General features: G+C 45.4%; 1 protein-coding gene across 1 annotated transcript; it reads right to left on the reverse strand.

Annotated features, from left to right (window-relative positions):
• Positions 1-80: 80 nt before the first annotated feature.
• Positions 81-20979, reverse strand: LOC144149204 (ribonuclease Oy-like). The gene is made up of 9 exons (XM_077680735.1): positions 20590-20979; positions 17115-17211; positions 16383-16429; positions 15724-15796; positions 15564-15628; positions 13407-13520; positions 12416-12464; positions 12266-12337; positions 81-5563 (listed from the first exon to the last, which is right to left on the reverse strand). Exons 1-9 carry the CDS (start codon positions 20631-20633, stop codon positions 5336-5338), a joined length of 789 nt encoding a protein of 262 aa, XP_077536861.1. The 5' UTR covers positions 20634-20979; the 3' UTR covers positions 81-5335.
• Positions 20980-24251: the final 3272 nt, after the last annotated feature.

Consider the following 24251-nt stretch of genomic DNA (forward strand, 5'->3'; position numbering starts at 1 on the left):
GTGTTATGTTTTGGATAAGTCTGAGGGTGATATAACCATGGTGGTGATGTGAAAATACTATAAAACACCCGAGACACTCGTTAAATACAGCACGCCGTTTATTCGAACCTCTCTAGAGTGTACAAAAGTTGACAGCCGTGCGAGCTGTGTACTTAGACGATCACATAACGGCAGAGACCTTCGGCACACATTGACACACTTGCATGTAAAGATGAACAGAGCCCCATTTATACACAGTAAAACCTTGTCAGTTTAAATCTTGTGGGACTTTTAGAATCGTGTCTGCACTGCTTCCAAAAATGTGCCAAAAGAAAAACTAGAGTGAACATGGTTTCATTCATTGACGAAACGCGAAGCATTTATATGCATGGCGGGGGGGCACATGCACTGGCATTAACTGTGCGTGGAGGGAACATTTTATTATTGAACGCAGCTTCAGCAAAGCCTAGCGATCTAGATTTGTGTGCTGAACCCAAGGACGTGGGTTCAATTTCCTGCCGCGGCAGCTGCTTTTCTGATGGAGGCGAAAACACCTGCGTGTCCGAGATTTTGGTACACGCTAAAGATCCCCCTTAGGTGGCCAAAATTAACCCATAGGAGCCCTCCACTATGGCGCGCCTCATCGCCTGTGTAGTGTCGGCGTGTTAAATCCCATAATCAATCAATCGTTCGTGTGCAAAGATGTTACAGTGAGTGGACGCATTCTTCCCTCGTCACTAATGCTAACTAAATGATTAATTGGTATTATTAAGGTACTGTTGATAAGGGTAACTACACAGCATTATAAGTAACAGAACGCAGTAATTTGGCTCTGAATGTTGCCAAACATTGCACCTTATGTTCACATAATTTAAAGTAATTATTCAAAATCATGACAGTGTTTACAACTTATTCAAAAATTATTTCCTTTTTGCTCTGAATTTGCACTCTACTGTACTGACACTTTGGCACAAAGTATTCATTTGTATTTTCTTTCTTCTTCCGCTCAGCTTTGTACCAGCTAATGCATTCCTTCAGGATGTTTTACTCGTACCAGTAATTTGTGTGAAAACAGATCGGCACCTGACTGCCACCCGCGACGGCTGCGCGTTATGCATAGGGCCTGGGTTTAATTCCTGCAACAGCTGCTGCATTGCGTTTTTAGAAAATTATTTCCTTCAAATGACCACAGAAGGCAGATACCCACCACGGAAAGCTGTCAAAACGTGAGCAAAAATGCTTTTCATGCAACTGCGGGTTTCTAACACAGGCAGACACATCTGTTAACCCTGCGAGGCAAAAATATTTTGCCAGGAGAGGAACAAAATGTGTGCAAGACATGTCGGTTGTGGCCGACGCATCCGTTGTGGCAATGCTGGGGTTCCGACTCTGTTGGCAGCATGTTTTCATTTTTCAGTTCACACTGTCATGCCGTACTGACAGCAGACGTTCATTCTTGCATTCTTCGAACAGCCATAGCAGCCACATCATACCTTAGTGACAAATTAACCCACCTTGGTATGCGTAAAAATGCTTTGCGTTAGGAAAATAATTGCTTGCACTTTTGCGTGGACAGCATCGTCAACACAGTTTTCAATGCTCTCTGAACGGTTCGAAGATTTGCAGACAACCATCTTTGGCCCACATTTGGCAAGCCTCGCTACACTTGATGCGCTATTTTTGTTTGAGTTCTTAGCCAGCAAAACGTCGCCCAGTACGATTTGCATTTTACCCGCACTTTGCTCGAGCAAAAAAACCCGGAACCTTGTTTTCCAACCAACCTTTGTTACCTCTGACCAAATTTCAGAAAAAACAAATAACAGGCATGTACATACCGCAGTAAATATTATGGTTAAGAGGACATTCATCTACGTCAGTGACATAGTTCAGAGTTGTTCCGGCTTCTGAAAAAACAAGGTTTTACTGTATTGCATAAAAATATTGTGTGTGAGTGTGTATAAACTGTTGAAAAGTGCATAGTCTTTACAATCCCGGTAAAAGTGCAAAACCCACAATTCTCGACACAACGATAGAAAATTCTGTCGCATGCCGGCCCAAAGATTATGCCACCTAAAATTCATTACAAGACAGCCTTGCACTGAACTGAAATGGGATAAAACTGAAGAGCTCCGTTAAAAAAAAAAGCAAAACCAAACGAACACAAAAATATTTGTGTATAAACTCTTGAAAAGTGCATAGGCTTGTCAATCACTATAAAAAGGTAAAACGCACCTTCCTTGACATGAAGCTATAAAATTCCACCACATGCCAATGCAAAGGTTACATCGGCCAAAATTCACTGGACTGAAAAGGAACGAAACTGAGTAGCTCCGTAAAAATAACGCAAAACCAAACAAAAACAAGGTAAAATACCGTGACTACTAAAAACAAGTAACAACAAAATAAAAACAAGATCAACAACGTCAAAATTGGTTTCGATCGTGAAAACTCCATCGAGCACTAGAACCCGAGAAGCTTGTTCCAGGATCACACCGGTAGCACTCCAACACACCTCGGTATTTCCTGCTTCTAGAGGAATGACAAACACTTGTTACTACGCACATGTTGGGGATGCAAGGGACGGCACACCTCTGCTCACTGACAAACTAGTCTCAACACTGATAGCCCTTCACACTCGCGTAAACGTCAGAGGCAGTCAGTGAAGCAAAAAACAAAAATATATGCCACCAATCGCCAATCTCCTATCACACATTCATTTCATTCTATCGTCTATGGCGTCACAAAAGCGAAGTCATTCTGGCACAAACAATTAGGAAGCTCTCTTCCGACTCAAACAGTCAGTATATGCTACTTCTATTTAGCTTAGACATTGAAACAGCAAGGCAACACAGTGATTACGACACTTCCCTGCAATCGTTGTAACTAGTGTCAGACAAGGCTATTTTCACTGGTTGTGCATTTCTATACTGTTTGCATATGAAGTGTTACGACCATTAGGCTTAAAAGACAAGGCCTCAAATGTTAGGCCTAAGGTTTTCAAAAATACTGGCCGGTGGCAGGACGTAATAGTTGAATGTAAATGCATTCAACATTGTAGTGAATCTTGCTGTAGTTAAACCCAATGTGTTGGCAATCTGACTGAACGTGGCAGACTTCTGAAATCAGAAAAAACTGCCAGAAGATAACAAACTCAAAAAATCTTTCATTTCAGATCCCAGATCTGGGCTGAACGTGGCATGGGTACTCGTAACATTGCATGCCAGATACACACTGTTCACTTCCTTACGGTATCCGGCGATTTCACCTACGTGACAATTAGGTTTGGTGGGACTGGAACAGCATCAGCGATTTACGTGGATTCCAGACGTGCAAGTGTAAGACAACTTTGTGAAGAGTTACATAAAGCCTTCCCAAGGTGGCTTCGCAATAACAAACCAAAGTTTGCATCTATAATTATTGCTGGCAGGGTTCTTTAGTTCTAAAAGCCAGTTTCTGGCATGCTCAGAAAATATTTGAACGAGTGAAGCGCAGCTTCCTAGTGTTTCACTGCAAGGTGCAGATAACGCTAGGCCTAACACGTGTAAATTGTAGCTCGCCACATTTTTCTCGTAGCATGCCACATTTTTTTGCAACGCACCAAGTGAAAAATTCCATCATTAAACTGTGGACTCATGTGAATGTGTGTTGGCCCGACTTTCATTACAAAAGGCTAAAAGAACAAATTAAGGCCTGTGAGGCTGGGAAGTGAGTGTTCCCGAAATATTTTTGCAGTGATGTGATCGGACACACATCATGGGTATTAATTACTGTGGTATGTACTATGTGGAAAACTCAATTAATACAAGTTCAGTTACGTGCGCAAGTTTAGGCCTGACACTCCTTAAAAAAGTTACGGCGAAAAAATTGTCAAAAAGGTTTTCACGACGACGCAATTCAAGGTGTTGCACTGGATCAATGCAGCACACACCACCTGAAAAACTCCATTGCTCAATTCAAAACTCAATTCAATAGGCCTGGCTCTTCTCTCAAAAATACGGCAAAAAAATTAGGCCTAAGGATTTGTTAACGGAGTGTTCTTAAATCTATTCCTAGGAAGACACGATTACACAAGCGTCATGTTGAATCACAGCTGTGCAAACCACACAGCCTATTTTGGTATTAAAAGTTAATTCTTGCATAACGCGTTTAGTCTTGACACGTAAAAATATTAGGATGCAATCAGGCCTGGCAGGTTAAGAAGCGAGTATGCCCTGTAAGTCTCTGCGACATTACGATGAGCCACGACATTACGATGAGCCACACATTGCATATAGTTACAGCTTGTTTCACGTAGAAGATTCCATCAGTACTAAAAGTTCATTTACGTGTACACGTTCAAGTTATTCGTAAAAAAATGTGCGAGCATTGCGGTCACGGCGACATCTCGTTAGGCCTAAGACGTTGGGAAGTGCTAGAGTTCTTCAATACACACCAGTCGCGAAACTGCACTTCGGAACCTGGGCCGTGCGGGCACCTCTGCTTCGTTGAAGCTGACCGGGAAAGTACATTGGCACAGCATCCAGGGGAGAACAAAACTGAAATTTGCTAAACCTTTAATAACAGAACTTGCTGCATAAAGCTTGCTTTTCTGATTAGGAAACACTAAATTAGATACTTTTTTCTTATGTTCCCACGGTTTTAAGGTGCGGAGCACCTTAGGACCGCACAATGTCCGTCCGCGTCCGTGTGCATAACATTTACAATCGCAAAGAATCACACAGGCACCGGCAGGATTCGAGCCTGTGTCTGGTAGGCCAGACAGAGTTAGTGTCAGTCGTCTTACCCACTGGGCTACGACCGTGAGGTAGTACCCGAGAGTCAAACGGCTTACTACCTCGCCTGTAACGGTGCGGAGTATACCCTTAGGACCTCCCAATGTCCGTCCGTGCCCATCCGTGCGCACACCACCATCAAGCGAAAATCAAGCGAAATTCGATTTGAGCCATGAGTTGCCCTTTCACTTAGGGAATAATCAAGGTGCAACTCATGGCTCAAATCGAATGACGGTCGGGGCGCAAATCGGATGTCATTTCGAGTCCCCGCACTCCGCACCCTCGCCATCATCCTCGGAGTGGAGATGCTGCCATTTTTCTTTTATAACTTACGGTAGCAGCTGCAAGCCCTGGAGTACTGCTTCGACTTACCATCGACAGATGGTGGGCTAGTCGTCAACTTGCCCCATAGTTGCCCTTGTTTGCCCCAGCACAAAGGGGCCAAACGCAGATCCCTTTTCGATACACGGGGAGTTTCACAACTGGTGCGCATTGAGATACTCCACGGAAGTGCGTGTTCCCGAAACGTCTGAGACGACACAATCGCACGTGCGTCGAATGGGAGCGTTGCGGCACGCACGGCTTCAGATTAGCCGGCGCACGGGCATTGGCACGACGCTGATGGCAAAGAGCCAAGCGCAGTGCAGCAGCCAGGAGAAGGGAGACGTCTGCAAGACGGCGTCGTCCGTCCCAAAAGGCAGGTAATAGACTTCGCCTTTCCCGCAGCCAGAGTGTTTTGGCTTGCAGTCGATCGGCTGCAGCTCCCGGCTGAGACAGATGCGGATCTCGGCCAGGACGGGCGCCGAGTAATTCTGCGATAAAAAAACACGGCCGTCGTTAAGGCGGCCACAAAGACGAAACACAAGTTTGTTTCATCAAAGGGACTGCTTTGTCACGGCAACTCTGATACCAGTTTTGTTTGCAAACCTCAAACAAGTAAGCGAGATATTGAGGAAAATACTGAAGCAGTGACGACTCCTCAGTCACTTTCCGGCAGTTTCTCTACAATGTCACAGCATCTTGTTCGTGCAATCGGTGGCCGCCAACCTCTAGTTTCATCTGATCGTATCACTTGAATGCTACCGTGCAGTTAACTCGCTGAAAAAAAAAAATGTTTTTACAGCCAGCCCGTATTACATCACATCATTCGTGGCCGGAATGGAGTTCACTAAGTCACCACACGCTAGTTCTTTCAAAGTGACCAAGGTTGTACTCTGCTTTGATGGCCACCTATACGGCAATGCATTGCAAGTGCAGAACGTTTTATTTTCTGTCTATTTTCATCTTCTGAAGGCACTTTGGCAAAATGTAGCGGTAATTGCAGTGTGTTAACTTGCTACGTTCGGTACAAACAACTTCGCTTTGAGAACATTGCGCAAGTTTTCTCATTGTTGTGACTGCACAAAAAGTGCGTTCGTAACCCGCACAAAAAATGCAAAAAATATCGGGGTGAAATAGAGGTGCGGATTATATGCGAGGTAGTTCCTTTTGAGCAGCTTCACTGCAATGGGTGTTGGGCTGTGATGCCCCTACAAGAGTAATAGCGACTAAGCCACTATTACCCCATTGACAGTGCTTATTTTGCACACACAGCTCTACAATATACGAACCTACAAAAATGTATGTGGCAGGTCATCGAGTTTTGTAGTCACCTAGGTAAGCTCTTTTTCATAAACAAATGTGTAATGTTGCTTCAGCAGTAGCTTTGGTCCATCCTTTTACGTATAAAATATGTGGGCAATACGTGGAAATATATTTTTATCTGTCAATGGAAAGTGGGGGTGCGGGTTTTATGCAAGGGTGGGTTATACGTGCGAAACTACAGTAACTGTAACCCTTGATCACTAGAACTACATGTTGTAGAGATGTAACGGTGAATTTTCGTCAGATTAAGCGCAAAGACGGCGGACACAGTTACGTTGCATCGGCAATGTTTGATTTAAACATGCCTTGGCGTACTTCGATACAACGATAGAGAAAAAAAGCATTAATTTCTTTTTGAAAAAAAAAATGACAATGACATAGTTGAGATACGCTTAACCTTGAGAATGGGTTATGAACATACACTTCGAAACGCAAACTGCGTGCTAACATTTCTAGCAAACAAACAAAAGAAAAGCCATTCAGTGACTTTTTATAGAAGCCGAGTTCTGTGTAGACAACTTATGCGCAGAAAAGCGAAAGAGTTTACTGCTGGTAGAACCACGGTAGATCAATTCACCGTGACGACTTGTAGACAAAGCTCATGTGTAAAGGAGCAGGAACAATGATTCACAAAGAATGGGAAATCCCACCTAGACAAAATTAGATAAAACGGACAGTTTTTCGGAATTTTTATTAACGCACAGCCTAATGAAAACACTTGTACGTCAACTTCACATCAAATAAAACCATATGCAAGGTTACCGTATTTTCGCGCGTATAACCCGCACCCCCACTTTCTGTCAACGAGGAGGAGGAGGAGGAAAAAACTTTATTTGTCCCATCTGTTGAGTGCAGTCACTCCGGACCAGTAAGGGGTGTCCCCAGTCCAGGACTCCCTGGCTGTAGCCGGCCTTCCGGGCCCTATTCACCAGCCGAAGCTGGGAGCAGGGGTCAGAGCTGGTCAGCGCCGCCGCCCACTGTGAAGGGGTAGGGTTGGGATTGGGAGGGAGGTCTGGGATGTTCGGGCATTCCCACACTACGTGGTATAGTGTTCCTGATGTGGGGCAGAAGATGCACTGAGGGGAGAATTGGGTGGGGAATATTTTGTGCCAGAGCGTGTTGTGGGGAAAGGTGTTAGTTTGGAGCTGGCGAAGTATAACTCCTTCCTCTTTGGTCAGTTGCTTATGTGGGGGAGGAAACTGTTGGCGGGATAGTCGGTAGTGAGAGAGGATGTCATTGTATGTTAGCAGGGGTTGGGGCGTATAGTTAGTGGGGGTGGTTGGCATAGGGTTGTGGCTGTCCGCAATGGCCCGGTGTACTGCTTCTCGAGTCGCGGTATGCGCCGCTTCATTGCCGACTACGCCTGAATGACTTGGTGCCCAGATAATGCAGAGGTCAGGTAGGTGAGTTTTGGTTTTGAGAATATTGAGGGTTGCTGGGGAGAGAGTGCCTCGCAGAAAGTTGCGGCAAGCCTCTTGAGAATCGGTCAGTATCGTAACGTAGTCGCTCTGTGTTGTGGTGGCTGCCACGGCTATTGCTGCTTCCTCTGCAATGGCGGTGTCCGTGGTGAGGACAGTGACTGTGGCTACGGTCTGAAGTGTATTATTTACAACTGAAATCGCATAGGCGTTTTTGGTGACGTAGGGAGAGGCACCTGTGTAGAGCACCTCCTTTTGATTTTGAAATTGTGCCTGAAGATAGTTGGCGCGGGCCCTTCGTCTTCCAATGTGATGAGTAGGATGCATATTTCTAGGAATTAGGGTAACGCGGATGTGTTTCCGTATAGACAGTGGAACACGTATTCTGCATCTGGAGACCGGAGGCGGTGGATATCCAAGGCGCACTAGGGTCACACGTCCAGCATTAGTGAGTTGGAGCCGTTGGAGTTGTGAAGTGCATTGCGCCTCACAGAGCTCTTCCCAGGTGTTGTGTAAGCCCAGTTGCAACAGCTTGGCATTCGATGTGCATGTAGGAAGTCCGAGGGCCGTCTTGTATGTTTGTCGGATAAGAATATTTAGCTTTCGCCGTTCGGCTGGCTTGAGGGACAGGCAAGGCGTACCGTACGTAACACGGCTGATAAGCACGGCTTGAATGAGTTGGATGAGGTCTGGTTATTTCAGTCCGGTCCGTTTGTGCGTGATACGGCGAAATAATTGGGTTATCTGAGTCATGGTGCGTTGAAGTTGTAGGATTGTATGGGAGCCCGATCCGTCCTGTGGGATGGTGAGTCCGAGTATGCGCAAGTGGGTAACAGTTGGAATGGGAAAGTTTTGAATATGGAGTTTAGGGTCTGGTACTGGGGAGATTCTTCTGTCCTTTGTGCGTTGTTGAAGGGTAAGGAGGGCCGATTTCTCTGGTGCGCATGTAAGACCGCGCTCCTGTAAGTACTTGCATGAAGAAAAAAAAAATATCCCTGCGTATTGCCCGCATATTTTATACGTAAAACGATGGACTAAAGCTACTACTCAAGCAACATTACACATTTGTTTATGCAAAAGAACTTGCCTATCTGACTATGTAACTAGATGACTTGCCGCATAGATTTTTTTCATGTTAGTATATTGTGGAGCTGTGGGTGCAAAATAAGCACTGTCAATGGGATAACAGAGGCTTAGTCACTAGTACTGCTGTAGGGGCATCACGACTCAACACGCATTGTGGTGAAGCTGCGCCAAAGGAAATACCTCGCATATAATCCGCACCTATACTTCACCCCTGAAATTTTCAGTTTTGGTGCGGGTTATACGCGCAAAAATACGGTAAGCGCTACAATTCCAATGCTAGAGCAGCAACCAACTGAAAGAACATTTATGCGTTTTTTTTCTTTCCTTCTCATATTGCGACAGCCAGTCTCGAATGTTCAGCAGCCACGCCAGCCAGCGAAAGAGTGATGGAACAACAAAGCAAGCTCGCTTTACACGCGGCAGTGTCAATATTACACTCCCGGAGCTGATTCACGCAGTGTCACTGACTCTGACAACGCATGATCCTGTTGTTTACGGCTGTCAGCCATTTTCCATTTCCTTCCCTTGCACGATCCACTCACCCCCTGTGGGACCTACAGTAAAATTTTTGGAAATGAAGGCCTCCACTTAAGGCCTCCACTTGGAAATGAAGGCCAATACACTTAAAAACCATCAGGCACCAATACGAAAAGCTTTACAAATACATATCAACGTTCACAACAGCTTAGTTTGCTTACTTTAGAGATAGAGATATGTCACTTTTGTACTGAAATAATAAAAAAAGAAAACACTTGCTTGTAAGCTAGCGCCACCAAGTGAAAACTGGATAAACCTAAATGCATTTCTCGCTGATTTTTTTTTTATTTTAGTAGAGAAGTGATACATTTCTACAAGAAGAAACTAGGCCGTTAAGAACATTTTTATGTATCTGTGAAACTTTTTGTATCGGTACACGATGCTTTTAAAACCGTAGGTCATGAATTAGTAAGCCCCATACGAACATGATCAGGTAAGTAGGGACAGACAATCGATTTTTGTCGAGTATATTTTCTCTGTCCCAAACGAAAGGGCATCACTTAAAGCACCTTAACTCGAAACAGCTTTGGTGGTAATAGTGCCCTATAACTTTTGAAATCAGATTTGTTGGATCTGCCAGCCACGTGTATCCCGCCAAAAGGAACGCTGGCAACCAGAACAGTCAGCCGTGCGGCAACCAGGGGGGTAAAGCGAGCTCCGAGACCGTACGAATCGTGGGCGCTGACATGATACAATTCTCATGGTTGCCAGATCAATTGTATTCAGCCTTCTAAAAACTTCTGCCGTAATTATTTAACTAAAACAAAGAACTGAAGCAAAATAGTTACAAATAATTGCCTCAGTAATTAAAACTAGCTTCATAAAAACTGTTTAGTGTAATTAAGCTCTAATTAGTGGAGAAAGAGTAAGTTCGTACTTCAGTTTTGGTTTCGATTTTTTTAAGTGTGCTAGGAGGTGGCGAGGCCCTGGCGCCTGACTTGCGCAGTGTGTGTGTGCAGTCTCCGGCTCAGATCTGCGTGCGTGCAAAACGTATACAAGTTATACAACTCGGATGCACGCGCTGAGCAACTGCCTCCCCGGGCGCTTGCGAAGCCGTCATTCCTTTCTTCACGTTAAGCACCTTATCTATTGGCCCTGAACTGACGCCAGAACAGCGATTCCGATTTGACCTTGACTACCGCAAGTTCACTACAGGCTACGGAGTGGCAGCCAGCGATGGTTCCCGTTCGAAGAGAAATAAAAAGAGCTTTTATAATCGCTCGGTTCCAGTTGTTTTATTAATGGAACTTCTTACAGCCCTTCGTGCTTCGAACTTTCGCGCAATCGCTCGTGAAGGTAGAACGAAAAAATAGGTAACAAAATGCGGTTTCTTTTTTAATCAGTCACAATAAATCAACAAGTCAGTGTTGTCTTCTCACGCGCTCTGTGCGGTAAATTACTGCCCATTCAATACTCGCATTCAGTCCCGCAAGCTTTCCCTTTGAAGTGGTGGAAAGCAGCTAGAACTTGACGAATACAGACAGAAAGGAAAACGGGACACGCCGCGGACTGTATTCCGCATACTCCCTTGGCATGCATTCTTCCAGTCTGTTGGCCTGCGATCGACCGCGCTCTTTCGATCCTGTGCTTCGCCGCGACTCACCGGCAATACCAGCGTTGGCCCATGCGATGTTTTTTTTTTTTTGTGTGTGTGTGTAAATAAAGGTTTTACATTGAGCTAAAGCGACAGTTCACTTCACGTTGTTTGAAAAGCATTGAGCGACTCGCAAAATGTCACAGAATGGCAAAAAAAGCGGCACAGCGCAAACATGCACGGAGATCATACGGAGATTCATTTTTCTGTGCGCCCAGTACGGATCAGCAGACTCCTTGGCGTCCTCGCGCATGCGATCAGTCGCATTCGAGCTTGCGCGCAAGTGTTGTTTGAGCGTTGCCACATCTTGCTCAAATAGTCTCAGTACATATGAGTCACACGTACGCTAAACCGAAAACACGTCGGTTACCTACCCACAGGAGATAAACTACGCAATGCTGTTGATGCTGTCGACGCCGCCTACACAAAATCCGCCTGGCCAGCGGTCCGCCATGTTACAATTAATCCCGGCATGCTTTGCTAGCCGGACGCGGAAATGCCACAGTAGCACGTTGCCAGATTACAACCCATCGCTTTCGCCGTTTTTAGTAAGCAAAAACTCAGCTGGAAACCTTCAAATCGTTGTATCATGTCTGCCACCGTGTGTCGTACGGTTCCAATGCATTGGCTCAGCGGCGCGCTTTCCCTCTAGAGTATATTATCTCTATGGCGGCAACACACTTTTAAGTGCACTCGAGGTTAAAAAAGGTGTTTAAAAGCTTGTCCCCGGCTGAAACAACAATGACGTGCAACCTTTCTTATTCCTTCATGCGGTTTTTAAATCAGCGTTGAAACTGACGGAGTTGTTCGGACACGTAAGGTAGTGTCCCGTTTAGACACTACATGGCGCTACGTTTGAGATTTCAGAAATTTTAGTGCAAAATTAAAAATTATTTCTGCCTGCTTATTTAATATTTAGAAATCCCTCGCAGTTACCCCAGTATATAGAATGCTGGCTTTCATATGAGCTAGAGGACGTACACTCCACAAAAATCTGTTGCAGATGGCGGTCAAGAGCTCAGCAAGCTGTTAGCAAAGTGTCAATATTTCTTGCTTTGGCAAAAAAAAAAAAAGACCCTTTTTTCCCAAATCAAGTAACGTCCCCTTTTTTAAGCTCTTTGTGTTTAGTTGTTTCAGCCAGTGCAACTCTTCTTGCATTGAAGAACTTTTTTTCTTTGTGGTATGCTTTGAAAGCCCCAATCAGACCACACTGTGAAGATGCATTGAGTGCTGACCTTGCTTGAGTAGCAGACAAAATTGGCCGCTCCTTTGACATCGTCATGTAAGGCTTCCTTGATATCTTCCAGCTGAAAAGATGAACTTGCGTTAGTGTGACCGTCACGCAGTATGTGCAGCAGCTGTGTCAGTGCCAAATGTTGTCTTACCTTGTAGGTGCTTTGAGAACTTGGCACCACACCGCTGTTCCGAAGGTACCTGAAACAGATCACAAGGTGCGCAGGGTCAAGGAACAACATCAAGTCACCCTTTATGAGCAGCTTCCATACGACTGAGTTAGCACTTCTCTGTACAACGTGAAATTAAAAACAAATCCTTTGCGGTCGTTGCACGGCTGATACGGTCCTAGTTGATGTGTTTATCACTTCTGCCTTAGATATGTTTCTATCAGGGAGGCCTTCCCAGTGAGTTCTCGGCTTAGCTTTCCACGTAGTTTTACAGTTTACCACTGCTTACTTTTAATGCGTACACTTAACAATATCCTCGGATCGAGTATTTTTTCAGGCACCAAGTTTTTTTCCGCTGGTTCACCAATGAGCATGACAGAGACGTGTAATGTGGGAAATATATTCTTGTGGGAAATAATGGGAATATAATGTGGGAAATGTGGGAATATAATGTGGGAAATAATGGGAAAGTATTTCTTATAATTCTAAACATTCGTATGGCATCATGGAGGGACCAGCACGGCTGCCATTCTACTTACATTTAAATGCTTTTAATGGCGACTGAAACTTGTAGGGGCACATATTTTAGCTGGTTAGTTATGCGTGTATTTAAGCTTGCATCATCACGTAGCAAGATAAGCATACATTTAAGTGCTGAGAGTCGTGTATTGGCCACATGCTTCTTATTTGACCAGAGGCCACTGAAAACGCATTTGCAACATTTTTAACGCAATCTACCATGGAGGTACAACCTGCGCCTCAATCCCCTTCTATGTTCTAGCATAAATATGAGGACAGTTCCGAGAGAGGCAACTACGAGACAGGCACGTATGTCCCCAATGCATTGAGTGTAACACCATGCATACAGAACAACGTCTGGTCGAATCTGCACTTTTTATATGCTGCCGAGCTCAGTTTAGACGAGCGTTTAGGGTGGAATTCCTGTTCCCCAAACGAGTGCGGGAAAGCTTACTCTGTGAAGTTGTACTTTAAGTACATGTGGAGCGTTGTGTTGAAGAAGTTCACGAGGCCGTCGAGTGCCGGCACCACTGTGGCGCACGTGCCGTGCTTCTGCCATTCGTGCTTCCTGAACAGAGAGGAAAACGAGGGAAAAACAAAACAAGCGTGTCACAGCATTACGTCCAAGCCAACTCGCTTCCACCGCGATTTCACCGAAACAAGACAAACAAAACGCGGGAGCTGCTTTGGTGACTCGGTCGAAAAGCCGCAAACTTTGAAGATGTTTGGTCACTGGTCATGCGTGGTTGATAATGACGAGATAACGCTTTCAGAGCTTTAACAAAACATTCCTGAAAAACACCCTCCAGACCAACTTTAGGTGCCATGCCATGCCATTCGTGATGTGCTCGCTCAGTTTGGAGTGCCTAATTTCGCCCCAAACACCGCACTTACAAAACACGTCTATGAAGCCCAACCATGGCTGCAACGCGGTGAGTTCACCAAGGCTAAGCATTGACCCAGTATGTTGATGAGGTCACCCCAGGAAGAGAAGAAACCTCTACAAGCTTAAAAGGTATGACGCACAATGCTATAACTGCCCTACTAAATTAAATACCGCTGAAAGTGGAGAGCAAACTGCAAAGAGACGTAAAAGGTGGTGCTGAGAGCAACATGAGCAGGAACTCAAAGTAACAAAGCAGAATAAATAAAAATGAAGGGCACCACTCACTAATACACCAGGGGTGCCAAACTTCGCATCACTCAGCCCCACTGTTTTGCTCTGTTTAGTGCCTTCAAGAGCCAACCGTCATGCAGCAGCTGGCTTTTAATTTTTTAGTCAAAACCAGATGCAACGTTTCACCTGATAGTACTTTTTAGAATGAAGCTTTCTTAGTGAGACCAGTGGCATTCCATCAGAAAACTGCAAAAAAAAAAAAAAAAAAAAAAAAACTAATGCATTTCCCCATAGACCAGTTGGTTGACCGAAGAGCTCTGATGAGACCTCTCGACACACAGCGCATGCATGAAACCGGGCTTCCATTGTGTCGAAAGGGTCGCTTGAGAATCGCGAAAAAGGTACAGTCCTAAATATGACAATAGTACATGCATCGACCGTAAAGAAGGAACGCAACAGTGTACCTTCATCCCATAAACCACGTATCGGTGTACATTTAGGTTGTTTGTAGATGCACTTACTTAGTGTGCAAGAAATCGTCGCATGGGTCCATTCTTTGTTTGCAATTTGGGCCTTTGAAGGTATGATGACTGATTGGGCGCGCTTTCAGTGAAGGTTGGATGCACTTCTGGCTGGCGAAGGCTTCGACGCACTTTTAACGCAGTTTTTACGTGAAAAAGCCTTCGTGCTTCTCTCAACTTTCTTCACGAAAGGATGGTAAAGTTTTGATCTTTAAAGGGGCCATCAAGACAAAATACAAGATTGGTTCATTAGAAAGGCTGCTTTGTCCCGATAAAAATGATACCGATTTCATCGCAAACTTCCAAAAAATAACGGAGATATTAAAGAAAACGTGTGGAGCTCTGGCGACTCGCTAGCCAGTTTCCGGCAACTTTTATATGACGTCACACAATCTTGTTTGGGCGATTGACGGCAGCCGAACTAATCAATCGCCAGGACACTTGACTGGACGATTGTAGTGGGGCCGCCAGTTCCGTTTAATCGAATCACTCGAATGCTAACGTGCACCTAACCCACTGAAAATTATGTTTTTAGTGCTGGCCTGTATGACATCACTCGCGCCGATAACACGTCACTGTGGCGTGAAATTTGAAAGTTCTTTTGTATTTCTTGCATTTTTATCGGTTAAAAAACGTCTTTCGTGGCCGGAATGGAGCTGAGAGAGGTACTGAAGCGTAACCTTTTAAAGTCAAACAAAGTTGTATTTTCTCTTCAAGGACCCTTTAAAAACCCTACAATGCAAAAAAAAAAAAAAAAAAAAAAATTCAATGCACTTTACAAAAGCGTATCTAGCTGTCAAATAAACTCTTTCCAATCTCTGAAACTTTGTTTAGCCACCAAAATGGGTTGTCCCAGGAAGGTTGACCATACTTAACTGTACCTTTGAAATTCTCGTTGTCTGTGTAGTCCTTCTATGCATCGGCTTACCAGACCACACATTATGTATTCGTGTTGCATGATACGTGCACTCACCAAAATATGTTGTTGTTGGTGCTCGTCAAGGAGGCCCAGTATTCGTCCAGCTGCGGCACCAGTGGCTGAAAATACGTGGAGGAAAATTGCACCAGCATGAAGTGATTTGCTCTCGGCTTAAAAAACGTGGCTGTTCTATTCGTGACATGAACTCGTTTACCTCGAGAGCTGTGGCATTGTAACGAAGTGTTCGGTTGCAGAATTCGGGAGGGGTCGGGTTGTCAGAAGAAGGCCTAACAACAAGAAAAACATTTAGGTCGTATCTCTAGCGCAAACCTGGGGGTTGCAAATCATGCAATGCTGAGGATTCTATCATTTAAAGCAGATCAATGGACCTAGAAAAGGATCTTTGATTTTTTATTTTTTGCTAGAGCTACTGAAGGCAAGCAGGAAATGATAAAAATTCAGAAATTTCATCTTTTGTCAATACTTCGAAGCAGTGTACATCAAACTGGGGAAGCTTTTTTAGCGTGTGTAACAATTACACTCAGTAAACAAGAAATGTTACAATATATGTTGAAAAGCCCAACTTTTTAACAGTGTAATTCGATACAATTATATTTGTACACAGCCAGGGTGTGCTGCTTTCTTTATCAGAAGTTCCATTAATCAGAAGTGCAATTTGCAGAGAAGTACCATAAAAAAAAACACCAAATCTATCTAATTAAGCAACAATTTTGTTGGATCGGTTTCTGTCAAACGAAAGCCTGCCATCTATGAAAAAACTGCGGCTGCGATCCAACTCTCCAGCGTATCAATATCAACTGCATGCTCTGAGCAACAGCCCATTATCGGCTGAACAATACGGCCGCTGCTTACCAAAGTCCATGTATTGTCCAGAAATTGCGTTCATTTTCTTTGATGCACTGCGATAGAAAAGGAAACGACAACAGCCAACGAGATTAGATAACATGTGCGAATCGGTCAAAGAGATTTCATACAGCGGCAGGCTTTTACGATCTACAACAAGGTAGATTGTATCTTCACTAAGTGCGCAGAAGTCAAGGTAATTAGTGGCGTAATTAAGTACTACTCTTCTCTTTTTTTTTTTTTTTTTCCTTTAGCAAAGCCTCACGTCTGCTGTGGGGCACTCATGGACTACGGCTGGCACCACCATAATTGCACGATTCTAATGCGCACTTTTTTTTCTGCCAAAAGTAGCCTTAAAATATGCGTGCGGGTTACAACTGGGCTCGAACTACAATCGGCCATCCATGTTCCCTCCCTGCTTTAGTCGTAATGCCAGCAAGAGCTGGATAAGCAAGTTTATGAAGCACGAGAAATTTCTGCTGCGAAAATTGCGTGCGCCAAATAAAAGTGTCTTCTGCAAGGTACACAGTCATGTCTTTTACAGCTGTGCGGTAGAATAGGCGACAAATTATTTTTTTTTTTTTTTAATTTTCATGGGTAAACTTATCTGTGCGCTACAATCAGGGGTGAGTTAGAATCGTGCAAATACGGTACGTACCTATGTACGATTACCGTCACTCGTTTTCTGCGCGAAGTGTCTCCTATACAGCGTGTTGCTGAAAAATTCCGTGTCGGACTGACCTTGCTGTGTGCCGTGCTGCAGTATCCTGTGCTCCACTGCTGGCTGAACATGAAGTACGTGACCGTCGGCTCTTTCTGGGCGGACGTCAGGGGCCCACTGCACAGTGGACGCGGAATGCATTCAGTACAACTATTTCCTTGCAATCAGAACTTCAATATACTGTTGCAAACTGCCATAGACACGTCTGTTTCTCACAAGTCTAGGTGTGTCTAGGGGAATGACCAGAACGTTTCCAATGCAGTGCACTCCTAGGGTTTATCTAGGAGTTTAATTCCATGCGAAGGGGTTGAGTGGGGAATTAAAACCACCTGAAAGTGTTGACGTTTGCTTGTTCTTTCTTAAGAAATTGGTTCTATAGCTTTTTTTTTCGTAGTCATCAGTAGCAGCGTATCTACACCCACTGCAGGTCAAAGGCCTCTCCCATTAATCTCCAATTACCCCGTTCCTGTGCTAACTGTGACCAATTTATCCATGCAAACTTCCTGATCTCATCTGCCCACCTAACTTTCTGCCGCCCCCTGCCACCCTTGCCTTCTCTAGGGATCAACTCTGTTACCCTTAATGACCAACGGTTATCTTGCCTTCGCATTACATGCCCTGCCCACGTCCATTTCTTCTTAATTTCTGCTAATATGTCCTTACCACACATTTGTTCTCTGACCCATTCCGCTCTATACTTGTCCCTTAATGTTGCACCTATCATCATCTGTTCCATTGCTCGCCGAGTCGTCCTCAATTTAAGTTGAACCCTCTCAGTGAGCCTCCAAGTTTCTGCTCCGTAGGTGAGTACTGGTAAGATGCAGCTGTCATACACTTTCTTCCTCAGGAACAGCGGTAGGCTGCCCTTCATTATCTTTGTAGCAGTAAGTATAAAATCAATAACTCTCATACGAGCATGCTTCAATGTCGGCAAGTTGTATGCTTGGAGCACACAAACAAACAGCTTGTATGAAATAAAAAGTGTGGGTTGTATTTTTGTGGAAGCGTGCCCTTACTGACTGCGTGGCTGCATTCCGAGTTTTATTTGTCTCCCCTGTTGTGTGAATGTGCCTTAAAAGTGTAACCACGCGTAATTAAACTTTGCAGTTTGTGTTGCCCAGCACTTTCTGAACAAAACAAAATTTTTTTCACGTCACTTCTAATTAAGACGTCGTGCCAACTTCAACATAATGCTTGTTGAAAACAGGCTGCGTTCTTTGTTAACGGTACTTCACTGTGTAGTGAAGCTGCAGTAGTTAACGGGAAATTTTATATGCGCTGCCTACCACATTTGCATGATTCTAATGTGCAGGTAAGTTTACTCCTTAAAATCTCAAAATATATATTCAAGCTGAAAAAAATTATTCAGAAATACGTATACGGTACGCCCATCGAGAAATGGGTATGCCAAAATTTACTCGCGTGATGTTTACAAATTGTTTTAGATGGGACTGAGGTGGATTTTGAGAGGAGTTTGTGTCCATGGCGATTCCACAGGATACTTTGAAACTGATTTCAGTTTTGCTTCATACTGTAATGCGCACACAAATGTGAAGCCTATTTTTAGCAAAACAGAAAAAAAAAAAAAAAAAATGTGCTAGTTAGAATCATGCAAATACGGTGATCTGGGGTAGTAACTGACTTCTCCTGAGACCAACAAAATCAGCCACGAAGTGATTGCAGCTGAAACAAGTCAGAGAACACACGTGGTTTTCGCTAAATACGAGGTTTTTCATCAGAGCAAGGTGGATTGCTCCACAGCGGAGTAATATGATGCGAGACGATCAGTAAAATATAAACAAATGAGAAAACTAGCAGCCAATCCGTCAGTGGAATTTACCACGACTCTAGCTGAAGCACAAACTAAAAATAAGGCAAACTATACTGCTTCAATCAAACCAAAGTTGACAGGAGCTTGAGGCACAGAAGTGTTTAAAACAAAAACACTGTGCAAAGAGCGAGGGAAAGCACGTTTTAAACGTCTGTGTCCGAACTCATCCATGAAGAGCTGTTCTTTGTACTGCCATTGTGAATTGCTCGAGCCAGAACAACTGCGCGTTTGTCACCCATGAAGAGAAAGAAAGAAAGAAAGAAAAATGTAGTCAGGAGTAAAGATGTTTCGACATCGAAAGCGCTTAGAATCCCACGTGCCTATTTGCAACCAGTGAAAAAATCTATACGATTCAACACAAGCATGAAGGAGAAAGCAGAATGTACAATAAACGGGATTTCTCGTGTAGATTTTAGTCAAGCTCGGATTTAAATCTGCATACAGTCGATCCCGGATATATCGAACTCCAAGGGGATCGCAAAAGAGTTCGATATATACAAATATTTTCTTTTGCATAGGATTTCCAAGGGGATGTTTGGACTGTTCGATAAATGCAAAAATTTGATGTATCTGGGTTCGATATATGCGGGATCGACTGTATATCCTGTATGCCGAGAGCAACACATCAATGAAAGATAATTTTTGGTTGCAGCTTCTAAGAATAAAAAAAAAGTGTGCTGCGGAGTTGCTTCCGAAATTAAGTTCAATGTTTTAAGTGGTTCTTTTTGTGCACGTGTTTGAGGGGTGAGGGTGTTCAACGCGCGTGCACATCCCAAGGAGCTGTTCCCAGCTCACTTTTGGTATCAATTTATGTGCTGCGTTTGCCCCTGCAATAAATAAATATAATTTGGCCTGATGCAGCTGTTTTGTCGAACAGGGATGCATGCGCATTACTTGCAACGCTGATGTCTGAAGTTTGAAGTCGCGCAGGGAAAAGACTTCACCTTTCAGCAAACAACCAAAACACCTGGACACTTCGTACAACAGAATGTAGCCGCGATTAAGGCGTTTGCAAAAGTTGCCTGGCAAAATATATTTCAAAAAAAAAAAAAAAATCGGGTTTCAAAATCTTGCGAAATGCGACGTGTTGCGACTGCATGATCACATGAGTACCAGTGCGGCTGCTTTTATAAAACCAAAATATAAATAAAAATAAAATAAACTGCCTGCACCTCACTGAATGCGCGTTGAACGCCACCCCCTCTTCCTCCCCAAAGAAAAAGGGACAAGAAAACGCTCGCTATCTGGTTTCCATACTGACAACCGCAACTTCTCTCCCCCACCCCTCTCTCTAGTTTTTGCAGCAGCTCGTTGCTCGAACAGCTGCGCGCTTATTTCAGCATGCAGATATGCTGCGGCTACAGTAATGCGCACATAATCCTAGGCAAGACATCGCGCGCAAGACTGATCAACTGCACCGCACCCATGTTCGTCTTAAAAACTGCAAACTGCAAGTTGTGTTTGTTGAGTCCATGGTGTCCGCTCTTTCGTCTTCGTTTTAGTTCACTTGACGTTACGCCCTCACCCGCAGCGCGCAGAAAAAGACGCTGCGGCCCAGGGCAAAAACAAGCAACAATTCGTCCTTGTTGCGTCACGATCAGCTGTTCAACGGGCACACTGACCTCGCAGAAGGCGAAAAGAAATAATCGCCACCTCCAACTCACCTCACAGACGCCAGCAGAAAAGCGGAGAGCGCCAGACAATGCATGACTGAGGTGCAGCTTCCAAGCGGCTCGTTCAGCGAACAGCCCCCTTTGTATTATTTATCCGTTCCCGTTGACAGCGTCCTACCGATTCCAGGTCGTAGCGACGGCCGGGAAACTTCGTTTCACAATCACATAGCTTGTCTGGTAAACCATCTGACGTCTCATCGCGCACACGTCGTGGGTCCTACGTGATCGCTGTTGGGTGATATCTCCGATATCGGAAAGCTGAAACACAAACAGTTGTGAGAACCTTGCCTCCGCACCGTCATCCGTCCGTCAGCCGCCCGTACGGGCGACAGGAACTGTGCAAACCATTACACGCCGTACTTCGCACTGAACGCACCAGGCGGCGACATAGAACACTCTGTTGCTTGCCTTTATGTAGGAGGCGCTGTTTCCCAACTGAATTGGCGGGAGTTTTGAATTTTCTCCAGCAGTTTTCCGAGGCATGAGGTTAGCTTCCTGCTATCCCCTCCCCTCGGGCCTGATAAGTTGTCGGCACCCCACGCCAGACAGTTTCGGGCCCTTTTCTCTGCCCCCCCCCCCCCTTCCCAAAAACCACATCGCATCGCATCGCATCGCATGAGGTTAGTCCGGGGCTTTTCCAGGCTTCAGACGGGTTATTATTTCGTAGTGTTTCCGGCATCGTGGTATTGTACCGGGTATCCAGATTTTTTTCGTTGTAGTGCTTGTAGAGCTATGTGGGCTGCGCTGAAACTCGAAGCACCTTGCCAAACAATACCTACGTTTTGTTGAAGTGCCAACGTGACTCTCAAAGAGTAGCTGAAGAGTAAAAGCAGCTACGGTTCAGCTGTTCCACTAGCGTGAAAACACAGAGAGTGCAAGACAAAACGTTTATTAATAGCGGAGCTGTCGTAGCTGGCCGTGATGTGTGGCGCGCAACGCGTTAAAAATACTGAGAGAGTGAGGGACGATGTCTCGGAGACGACGTTTATTATCCTGCTCGGAGCGAACGTTCCGAGAAGCTCGAGTCCAACGATGATGATGATGATGATTATTATTTAAAGATGGTAATGGCGATGGGGCTTGAATACAAGAGATTGGGAATGGGTATCCCTCGGTGCTCACACTGGCCATTATAGTGGCGGTATCGCTTGCACTGCGTATCACATTAATGTAACGCAGCGAATGCTCACACATTTTCCCCCCTCGGCTGAAGGCGGTCGCCTGGCCGCCGGCGGTTATGGTTGGCGACGGTTGAAACGCTTCAAGCGGGAGACATGCACGATTTCTGTTACACGGCAGCGACGGTCCGTTGGGATATCCACTGGAGAAACGCGATAATTGACGGGAGAAACTTGTTCTACGACGACGTAGGGACCTATAGGAACCTGTGAAGAAACTTTTCACAGAGGCCTGATGTGCGAATCGGAGTCCAAAGGAGCATCCCCTTTGCAGAACTCAACATACGATGTGATGCGTCATATCTTTCCTTCCGTTCTTGCCGACTCGAATCCGTGTGAAGGCGTGCCATGCGTCGACAGTGGGCGATCCGCGTGGCGAACTGTTCATGAAATGGTAAAGTGGCGGAGACCGGAGCAGAGAAAAAGGCGGTGTCCAGTACAAAAGAGGGTTGGCGGCATAAACAAGGAAGATGGGGGAGTAATCCGTCGCGCGTTGAACCGCTGAATTGTAAGCAAACGTAACAAAGGGTAGGATGATGTCCCAGTTTCTGTGGTCGGAGCTGATGTACATAGACAGCATATCGGACAAAGTGCGGTGGAAACGTTCGGTAAGGCCATTTTTTGGGGGGTGACAACTAGAACAAGTTTTGTGAATGGTGTTGGCAGCACGAAGGACTTCGGCAAGGACCTGAGAAAGAAATGTCTTGCCGCGGTCACTCAGCAGGACCCGAGGGGCTACATGTCGCAAGATGATATTGTGTAAGATGAATTCGGCAACTTCGTGAGCACAGGCAGACGGGAGGGGAGCAGTCTCCGCGTATCGAGTCAAGTGGTCGACCGCAGTTACGATCCAGCGGCAGCCATCGGCACGCGGGCGCACGATGCGACATACTTTGCAACACTGGTGGATAAACCTGGCCAAAAAAACCGACTCCGGACGCGGTCGTAGGTCTTTTCAAAGCCAAGATGTCCAGCCGTCGCATCATCATGAAGTGCTTTGAGCACGCCAAGACGAAGCTCACGAGGAATTACGGCCACCCATTTGTAGCCTGTAGCACGGCGATTCATGTGGCAAAGTACTCCATCAACCAGCCAGAAGTTAAGTTGGCGTCGCAGCCGGCTATTCTGTGGCCGCCGCCGGGCAGATCCATTCAGGCGGTCGATGAGAGTCCGACAATACGTATCTGCCCGCTGAATCGATGGCAGGTCAGTTAACGCATTCACTGAAGTATGGCTGACAGGCGCCAGAGGTAAACGTGGTTGGCGTGGCTCGGTGAAGGTAGCAGACGACGAAGTAGATAGTGGGCATCGCGACTGGGCGTCAGCATCTATAAATGCTTTTTACTGGACTTGAACACGACCGTAAAGTCGAACTGCTGTAAACGCAAGACCCAATGGCCTACGCGCCCAGATAAATTTTTCATAGTTGAGAGCCAACAGAGGGCATGGTGATCTGTGACGACGGTGAAATGACGGCCGTACAAGTATGGGCGAAAATTCTGAAGGGACTAGACAACAGCTAGGCATTCTTGTTCAGTGATAGTGTAGTTTTACTCAGCGGGTGCCAGTGAGCGACCAGCATATGCTACCACCCTTTCTCTGGATTGAGTGCAACGCTGAAGAAGAACGGAGCCAATGCCGCACCCGCTGGCATCAGTATGCAGGGTGGTAGGCGCTGTAGCGTCAAAATGGCACAGGACGGGATGATCTGTAAGGGCGTCCGTAAGGGCTTGAAAAGCTTTCTGGCAATCGTCTGACCAGATGAAGGGCACGTTGGCACGTAACAGCTGGTTCAAAGGGGAAGCGAGGGTCGCAATGTTGCGAATAAAACTGCGAAAGTACGACGCCAGGCCAAGGAAGCTCCGCAGATCTTTCAGTTGGAGGGGCCGAGGAAAGTTTACAACCGCGGCTGTCTTGTCTGGGTCCGGACGTATTCCCTCTTTGGAGACGACATGCCCCAAAACTTTAATGCTCTTACTTGCAAAACGACACTTTTTCGCATTCAGTTGCAGTCCGGCATTAGCCAGGCAGGTCCGTACTTCATCAAGGCGCTGCAGATGCTGCGAAAATGTAGTCGAAAATATCACAACATCGTCCAAATAACACAGACAAGTCTGCCATTTGAGGCCACGAAGCACCGTGTCCATTAGTCATTCGAAGGTAGCTGGAGCGTTGCACAGGCCAAACGGCATGACGTTAAATTCATAGAGGCCGTCTGGGGTGGCAAATGCCGTCTTCTCCTTGTCGGCTTCGTGCATGGGTATTTTCCAGTACCCGGAGCGAAGGTCGAGGCTTGAGAAGTATTCGGCCCCTTGCAAACAGTCTAAGGCATCGTCTATGCAGGGCATTGGATAGACGTCCTTTCGAGTGATTTTATTGAGCGCCCGGTAATCTATGCAGAACCGTACAGATCCATCCTTTTTCTCAACCAAAACAGCGGGAGAAGACCATGAGCTCGTGGATGGACGAATAACT

Source organism: Haemaphysalis longicornis, unplaced genomic scaffold (assembly GCF_048455015.1).
Source record: "Haemaphysalis longicornis isolate Haplotype H1 unplaced genomic scaffold, Haemaphysalis longicornis Haplotype H1 scaffold_8, whole genome shotgun sequence".
Lineage (NCBI taxonomy): Eukaryota > Metazoa > Arthropoda > Arachnida > Ixodida > Ixodidae > Haemaphysalis > Haemaphysalis longicornis.

Bases quoted from the DNA above. Each gene is read 5' to 3' on its own strand.
- LOC144149204 (XM_077680735.1), bottom strand. From the start codon at position 20,633: ATGCATTGTCTGGCGCTCTCCGCTTTTCTGCTGGCGTCTGTGAG. The intron at 16,430-17,114 runs GTCAGTCCGACA...TTTCTATCGCAG, and splicing joins GCAGCACGGCACACAGCAAG to TGCATCAAAGAAAATGAACG. The intron at 12,338-12,415 runs GTAAGACAACAT...TCATCTTTTCAG, and splicing joins GTTCTCAAAGCACCTACAAG to CTGGAAGATATCAAGGAAGC.